The sequence below is a fragment of the Triplophysa dalaica genome, chromosome 17 (assembly GCF_015846415.1).
Source record: "Triplophysa dalaica isolate WHDGS20190420 chromosome 17, ASM1584641v1, whole genome shotgun sequence".
Taxonomy (NCBI): domain Eukaryota; kingdom Metazoa; phylum Chordata; class Actinopteri; order Cypriniformes; family Nemacheilidae; genus Triplophysa; species Triplophysa dalaica.
Genome location: NC_079558.1, coordinates 15,088,496 through 15,097,484, shown reverse-complemented (window position 1 = coordinate 15,097,484; position 8,989 = coordinate 15,088,496). Strand labels below are relative to the sequence as shown.

Here is an 8,989-nt window from a genome sequence, read left to right as displayed (position 1 = left end):
AGTCTCTTCTTATGAAAACATCAACATGGGAGAATCTGAACAAAACAATTTATTTCCGCATTAGTATATCAAATGCTTTCGTTTTTAAGTTAATGTAGACAAGACAATCCTCCTTCTGTGTGTGTTCAGTTTTCATGTGTGAAACCAGAAAGACTAGTCAATCAATCATGTCAGGACAAGGTTTCCATGGTGATTTAAAGAAAATAAAAGTGAATGGCACGCTGTCATTCACAGTGTGTCTCTCACTTGAGCCATGAGGTTCTCTATGATCTTGCTCTCCTTTATTGTCATGATGCTCTGCATGACAGGTAAGTTTGCTTGTGACTGTGCATATGCCTGTTGATAGAATAAAATGTACTCTATCTGAATTACCATTACAGTAAACAAAAGTTATTTTTCTCATACTATTTGATTTGCGGAAATTACTGGTATGGCATAGAGCCATTTTTTGTGTACATTTTTTGAGTACTTGTTGATTAAGAGTTGAATTATGCAGTTACTAACGTGACTTTAAGTAAAGCAGTGAATTCACAGCCATGTAAATGTAGACCGAGGGTAATTAAGCAGGTTCAACTCACACCTCGGATATGAGGTTCGCTAATTTCCTTTTTTATATTCTTGGATGTTGGCATGGTTATTAGCATAGAATTTAACCTACTTTTTGAAATCTATAAAATTTATATTTAAATTATACATTCCTTTAGTACCAAAAACATACGTTATTTTATGTGTTATTAGTTAAAACACTGTGTTGGTTGATTTTAAACTTAACAAATCAGATTTTAAGAGATTTATAGATTCAATAATTTCAAAAGGTTCACCATCTACCTCTTTCCTAGTTTTCTAAACCAAAACATGACAAGTAACTCCACACAAGTAACAAGAAGAATAACTTTAGTTTTGAATGATGTTTTTTTTCAGCATGCTCAAATGCAGAGAGACTAAATGGTAAGAGCAGCACAAAACAAACTTATACACAGTCATTATTGTTTGGTGGATGGTCTTCAATTTGTTATCTATCATTTATTGGCTACAGATTGTGGAATAGCTCCTCTGAACACACGTATTGTGGGAGGCACCATTGCCCTACCAGGCAGCTGGCCCTGGCAGGTCACTATACATTTCAATGGCAGACCAACCTGTGGCGGAACTCTGATCCACAACCAATGGGTGATGACCGCTGCCCACTGCATTGTTACGTAAGGGTCCCTTTAATTTAAGGGGAGAGTTCAATGTCAAAATTTATTCAAGCTAACGTCATTCATTCGAAACCTGTAAACGACTCATTCTTCTGTGAAACACAAAATAAGTTATTTTGACAAATGTCTTAGTGGTTTTGCATCCATACAATAGAAGTCATCCATACAATAGAAGTCCTCCATACAATGGGGGCAAATGTTTGGTTACCGGCAGTCTTTAAAACATCTTTGTGTTTCTACAGACCATAGCTAAACAGGTTTGAACATAAGAATATGTAAATAGTAAAAAAAAAAACATTTTGGGGAGAACTATATTTTCAAATGGAGGCTACAACACTCAACGTGATTTTAAATGATGCTGTACAATTGTCTAGGTTAATTATTGTTATTTTTAGTGTAGTATTTATATTTATTCTACATGTTTTTTGTTATTTTGATAATTTAACGCTGATGCACATTAGCTGTTTAAAAAAGTAAGTCTTTCTTCCTTTTAACTCCTTTTACAACAGTACTGACATCAACAAATGGACTTTGTACTTAGGAAGAGAAACCCAGATGACATCTAATGCCAACCCAAATGCTAATGAAGTAAGTGTTGGTGTTCAATCCATCACGATCCATCCAAATTACAACAGCACGCTGTTCAATAATGACATCAGCCTGATGAAACTCAATCAACCTGTGACTTCTACTAACTATATCCGACCAATCTGTCTGGCATCCAATGCAAGTGTCTTTCACAATGCTACCTCTTGCTGGGCAACAGGTTGGGGAAGAATTGGAAAAGATGGTGAGTGTCTCAAAACTAGTAATGCAGAGCTTTAAAAAATGTCAAATAAACTTGCTTAATGTATACATTCCTTTTATTGGGAAACAACCACAGAACATGTTAAAATGATGTCTGCATTACTGAATTACTCTTAAAGCTCAGCTTCATGATCATTTAATGGTCACACACAGAAAAAAACTGATTGTCGTTTTCTTGATATTGTTAATACAGTTTTTTATAGACAAATCCCAACCTTTTAACAAACAGTTTGGAAGTTAAAAAAAAAGTTAACTGTCGGTCCATATTTTGAGCAAAGACAAAAAAAATGCACTGCACTATGCAAACTTAAACAGCTGTAACTATTGAATGCTTCGGAGTAGAGACATATGGTTGGTCTCTTTTAAAAAAAGACACTTGGAGGATTATTGTCGAAGTTAAAAAACAAAACTCTAATTATGTGTCTAAAAGGTATTGGATTTTATATGTATTGTTAGGAAAATGAGCTGTTAAATTTATTTTATTTTATGAAATATTAATATATAAAAATAAAACAATTTGGCCAAAAAAATATAAAAAGTAAAAGCCATAGGTCTCAACCAGCAGTCTTCAAATTTTCATTTGCTGTAATCGGGTTTCTGTAAGTATTTTAGGTAAAATATGACAAATGGCCACTAGGAGACACCCTATCCATAGGATGATTCCCAAAAGTCAGTAGGTTGCTTGAAATGACACCTGACACCACAGACCAAACACAAACACATACACACACACATTTTTTTTTACTTTTTCCAAACTTTATATTATATAAAAAAATGTATAATACATTTTAATTGAAACGTGAATGAATACAAAAATATAAAAATACAGTTTTAATGTGCCCTTTTTTCATAAACATATAAATGACTCCTTCTTCATACTTTAATTTGTCAAACGCTGCTTATATCTGTAATCTAGACTCTTAGACCTTTCAGACGGTATATAGTTTGTCACGATTTGATTAGAATTAACATGGACAATATTGAAGTAAACACAAGCGTTCCGTATTCGGGACGGCAACAGAAAGAGGGTTAAAGCCAAAACAGTAAGTTGACTGTGTTTATTCATTTCTTTTTGACAGAATGTGACCTGGGCATGTTTTTTTATTTTCGTTAATCCTCATATCATTCCAGCTGTACAACGTCTTTTTCTGTGGAACACACAACAAAAATGTTGGTAAACTGCCATTGTAAGGACACAAAACCATTTCTCAAAATATCTTATTTTCTATTCCACAGAAAAAGGTTATAATCAAGCTTTGAATGAGATGAGGGTTAATTTATGATGACAGAATTATATTTTTGGGTGAACTATCCGTTTAACAAATCTGGCATGTGTGAGCGTCTGAAGGGACGGATAAGGACTTCAAAGGCTCCGGGGCCATTTACCTCCAAGGGTCCCTCCCCCACAGTTTTTCGGTGTTTTCACTTAGCTGCGCATTCACAGTTTTAGAAAGTGAAAGTTAAGATGATAATGAATATTAAAACCGTACTCGCACTGAATCATATTCCTGCGCTACACAAAAAAGAATCTGTACAGGGTTTATAAAAAATCCAATATAAGCAACACAGCGAAAAAACAAGAATGGACCAAATTAAGGAGTATAAAGCTCAGGGCCCCCTCGGGCTCATGGGAGTCAAGAACCCCTGGTCACTGGCCCCATTGGCCCGGTCTGTAATCCATCCCTGAGCGTCTGCATGTCTCCTGTGAAGGCAAGGTACTGCCACCTACTGGTCATCTCTAAATTTCATAGCCGGCAATTGACCTCTTTTGACCTCTTTTAAAATGAGAGCTACTTGTGTACAAGCACGCACGCTAATAAGGATATTTCATAGACTTTAATTGTTTTATACACAGCCTGATATACATACGATAACCTAAATCAGGGGTTCCCAAATTTTTCAGCCCGCGACCCCCAAAATAATTGTGCCAGGGACTCGAGACCTCAACTATCCTCTGAGGTGGGTAATGCATACAAACATCGCCCGCAACACTTATTAGTTCTATCCAAACACGCGCATAATGATAACACAAAAGAACACAGCCTAACATAATATGACTTTATAGTTATCTACTAATTATATGACTTGTTGTTATAAATACACCATGAACTATTACGAAGGATGGTTACACTTCATAAAACTGATTTGAGTGCTGATGGATGTGCTTTTCGTAACCGAGAACGATGGCCGTACTCAGTGCAGCGCTTCTACGCCCTCCTCCTCCTCTCCGCTGGCCTCCTTGATTTATCTTTGCTCGATATTAACCAACATTTCATTTCAACAAATAGAAATATCCTACATTTAAAGCGTGAAAAATAATCTACTTCCACACATGAATGTTTAACATGATGCTGTAATATGAGTTGCTGCACCTAACCTAATGGGGTTGCTAATGTGACGTAATCACCTCAGGAGTCACGATAGAGGGGGATTAAATTCCAAAGGCTGATGGCTTTTTATTTGCATGGTTTTATTTTTAACTTAACTAACATTTATATTATATTATACTAACTATATTTATATTTTGTAATACTTATTGGTTTGAAGAATAAAGAGCTTCATTTCCAAGTGTGCTTGCACACACAAGGAATTTTCATTGGTGATGGAAGCTTCTAGTAGCCTACAGGCATTCAACACAATGACAATACAATATAATAAGATATGTCTTACTAATAAAACAAATTATTTCTGGATCTTGCAACCCCACCCTCGTGGCCTTGCAACCCTCCCTACTTTGGGAACCCCTGACCTAACAAACCCACACTCTAAATCTTAACCTCTTTTTTTTGTGATAGAGGCATTGCCAGCTCCCCAAACTCTTCAAGAGGTAAAAGTACCAGTCATGGGCAACAGACAGTGTACCTGCCATTACAAGCCAACAGAGGGTGATATAATCACAACACAGATGATCTGTGCAGGAGAAGCAGGCAAAGGAGCCTGTCTGGTAAGTACAAAACAGAGAGAAAGAACACGTGGATAGCAAAAAATTTGTTTTTTTATACCACCCTGTTTTATTTAAATCACACACTTGGGTGTGAACAAGATAAAAAAAATCATATAACAGTTTTTTACAGTTTTTTTCAAATGCTTACACACATTTTCAAAACTTTGTCTCTTTCTTTCAAAACTTTACACAGAAATTCAAGAATTTCACTCACAAATGCAAAATGCCTCTCATCTCTTGCAAAATGAAGCACTACATTAAAAATATCACAAACACATTTCCTAAGCAAACATTTTTCATTCGTTGCAAACACCTTTACAATAATGTTCTATTTTTGGATATATCATACACAGTTATTCAAAACCTACTTTCATGAGCTCCTATGTACATTTCTGTACAAGATTGACAGTAATTGGCAGAGAAATGTTGAATTTTCACTGTAAAAACAAAAGCAAGATTGAAACCATACTATTTATTTACTGTATTTTTTTACTGTAAGCATTTGTGGTTGTTAAGACAGTAGACAGTAGAAAGTGTATATCATTTTTCAGGAGGGCAAAATTTGTGGCATCATTAAGGATATGGTTGCGTATTTCTCGAATTCCAAAAGCATTATTGGCCAAAAACAATTCATGAAAGCTGTCTCTTGCTCTTCAGTGAGCATGTGACATCGCCCACCATGAAACCTTCACCTTTCCACTTAGTAGAAGATCCTGGAACAGTGTGAGTGTGTGCCTTAAACTGTAACATAATATACTAGTTTATACAATTTGGTCAGAATGTCTTTTTACAGTCAGCTGTACTGTTGTACAGTTTGATTCCCTCTGTGACCAATGCACTGTACTAAATGAATGCAAGGATACTGTAACACAGTTCAATATGATTGAAGGAAGGATACAGGGTCGGCGTGACGAGAACATAACGTTTATTCACAAAACACAAAGTAAACCATATTATAAATGACTTTACTCCTCGCACGTTTCACGTTTCTCTCCTGTAGATTCTTTTTCACAGACGTAGATTCTTCCTGTCTGTCGATTCGTTCTCTCTCTTCGTGTTCTCGGCCAGACTCTCTCTCTTTGGTATCGCCCCCTTATCGTTTTAACCTTCTTCCCCCCAATCACTGGAACGATGTAAAATATACTAATGTAAAAAAGATATGTATTATAGCCTTCTGTTTGTTATGCTGAAATAGCTATTACAGTATGTGTACATTAGAACATGTGTACATGACAGTAGATTCTTACATACCTGTTCTAATTTTAAAGGTAAATTGACTTAAATTAGGCTGGACTCTCTGAACAGCCTCTCTTTTTGTTGAACCGTGGTTTATCACATGATCAATGACACTCCTCCTTCTCTAATTCGAACTCTGCCTCTGCCTTAGTCTGTCTGCATTGTTTACATCCATTGTTCAAAACCTATATATGACCTTTGGTGTTTTTATAGACTCTTCTAAAGTCATGATTGGTTGGTGTAAAGCAAGGTGTGTTTGCACATGTAAGGAGTTAGTGTAAGGCACTGATGAATTGATATGGCATTTTGATTGGTTGTGTTTGAAAAAGGAAATCAATATACTTCCTGAAAGATTTTTGTGTGTTACAGAGTTTGTGTGTTACAAAAAAGGAATTTGTTTTGGTGACAGCAGCATCCAGTACACAGAAACAGCAATAACAGTACACAGAGACCATATCACAATAGAATACAGTACACAGATGATTTAAATGATGAAGACAGCATGCAATTTTTTAACAAGAATACCGCAACAAGAATATTTGTTCCTCAGCCCAAAAGGAGAATGAATGTGCATGCCGTCTTCCTTTTAGACCCATATGCACTGGCGGAGACTGGCATGCCATTCGCCAACTTCAATGTTTTAAAAGTACAATCAAAGATGATTTTTCTCAAGTTCGTACCCCATTCTGTCGACACAACGTCTCGTTCCCTCCATCAGGGAACAGAGGTTACATCCATAATGTAGATGTTTTCAGCATATGTCCCAATAAATGTTGCACAAGTGCATTAAAATGTAAAATTTGAGAAATTTAAATTTCCATTTATTTTCGTGTGATATTTCAAAACACATTACTTATTTTTATGAGTACAGTTGTTTACATTCCATCTAGGTGGATAAATATATAATATTTCTCATTCTTTGCCAGTTTATATTTTCAGGTACCTCCAGTCTTATCTTCTATAAAAATGCAAATGTAATTTGTAATTACACAAAACCAACATAAATACACTAAGTACATTTTGAAATATCTGAGGGATGCTTTTCAACCAGATTTAAAAGATTTTAGATTTTCTCATCTTGCCAACCCTTTTTTGTCACTGACCGGTACAAAAATATGTGCATAAATATACACGTGAGTGCTACGAGAAACTCCTTTGTACTCGGACTCCACAGCACACTGAACAAGAAAAAGACAGAAGAGAGTAGTGTTTCACATCTGTGTGTAGTTTGGGGTGTATTTGGCTAATCATTTTATGTTTGTGTGAAGAAGTGTTTGCTTTTGCAAGATGTGCGTGATGTTTTGCATTTTGTGTGTGTGTGTGATTACATAACTGTGTCGATTAATATCTATATGAAAAATAGACACAAATAGCAAAATGTGTAATCATGTACGCTAAATAGCAAAATGCGTAATCATGTAAGCTAAATAGCAAAATGCGTAATCATGTAAGCTAAATAGCAAAATGTGTAATCATGTACGCTAAATAGCAAAATGCGTAATCATGTAAGCTAAATAGCAAAATGTGTAATCATGTAAGCTGAATGGCATAAAAACACACCCATTTTGGGTTTCAAAAACGTATGACTTCCTTTCCTGCATTTCATCATATTTATGGAATTTGCTGAGAGAATCTGACATTATGTTTGTCGGTTTGTGCTACTGATCAACTGATCTAAAGTAAAGCCTGGTTACTGTAATCCGTCTTGCTCTCACATTTTCCTCTTCTTTGTCTGTTTCCCTCGGCAGGGAGATTCCGGTGGTCCATTGCAATGTAAACAGGGTTCTGTATGGGTACAAGCTGGGATTTTGAGTTTCGGGCTCCCCTGTGCCACAGCAGGTTTCCCTGAAGTCTATTCACGTGTTTCTGAGTTCCACACTTGGGTCAGTGAAAATGTTAGGGGAGCTGAAATTGGCTTTGTCACCTATTTGTCCAGCGGCACAGACACAGACACCAACTTTAAATGCAATGCAACCATTTCAAATGTGGGCACATTGAAGTTTTCACACTTCTACCATTTTATCATTATTTTTACCACACTTTGCTTGCACTTCCTCACCTACTCATACACATATTAAACTGACTCATGCACACTTGCAACACTGAACTCACTATTATAATTTAAAAAGTGATTCATTATAGATAAGAGTGGACTAAACCATTTCTGAGTGACATTGTTGAAAATGTAGAGAAATAAAAAGTTTTAATTTTAGTGCTCATGGAACGTCCAAGAGGTCAGGGTCTGGCTGATTAGCAGTTAGCCTGCTGGTAGATGCTTCAAATACACCAGGATGGCCAGAAAATATCTTGCTTCTTTGACAATTATTTAAAAATAGTGATATAAATCAATTTTACCACCAGTGATCATTTGATTGCATAGACAGTCCGTCATACAACATTCACAGCTATGCTTTACCTTGTTTGTATCTATGTAAACACATCTTTTGTTATATTTTTTTTGTCTTGCTTTTTTGTATTGTTTACTCTACTCACATCAAGCTGTGACTTCAGAATTTAACGATTCTTAAGCTCTCCATTTAATCTTATCTTCCCCATTTGCTTAAAGAACTTTTTTTGGGGGGACTGCTATTTGGGTTCTAATTGAAACCCCTACACAATATTACTGATATTTACATCATCATTATCAACAAAAGCCAAACTTAACTTATTAACTTTTGTAATCCATTTGTGTATATTAATTGTTGTATGCTTCTTTTTTGTTTTCATAATGTTTTTTAACACACTGAATTGTTTTGGTTACATACTGTTGGTAGTATAGTAATATAGTATATTGTGAAAAAAT

At 35.6% G+C, this 8,989-nt stretch overlaps 1 protein-coding gene across 1 annotated transcript; it reads left to right on the top strand.

The window, feature by feature from the left end:
- Positions 1-241: 241 nt before the first annotated feature.
- zgc:123217 (uncharacterized protein LOC641414 homolog) lies at positions 242-8,905 on the top strand. The gene is made up of 6 exons (XM_056771390.1): positions 242-308; positions 922-948; positions 1,037-1,199; positions 1,709-1,989; positions 4,802-4,950; positions 7,935-8,905. The coding sequence occupies exons 1-6, from the start codon at positions 254-256 to the stop codon at positions 8,262-8,264; spliced, it is 1,005 nt and encodes a 334-aa protein (XP_056627368.1). The 5' UTR covers positions 242-253; the 3' UTR covers positions 8,265-8,905.
- The last annotated feature ends 84 nt before the right edge of the window (positions 8,906-8,989 follow it).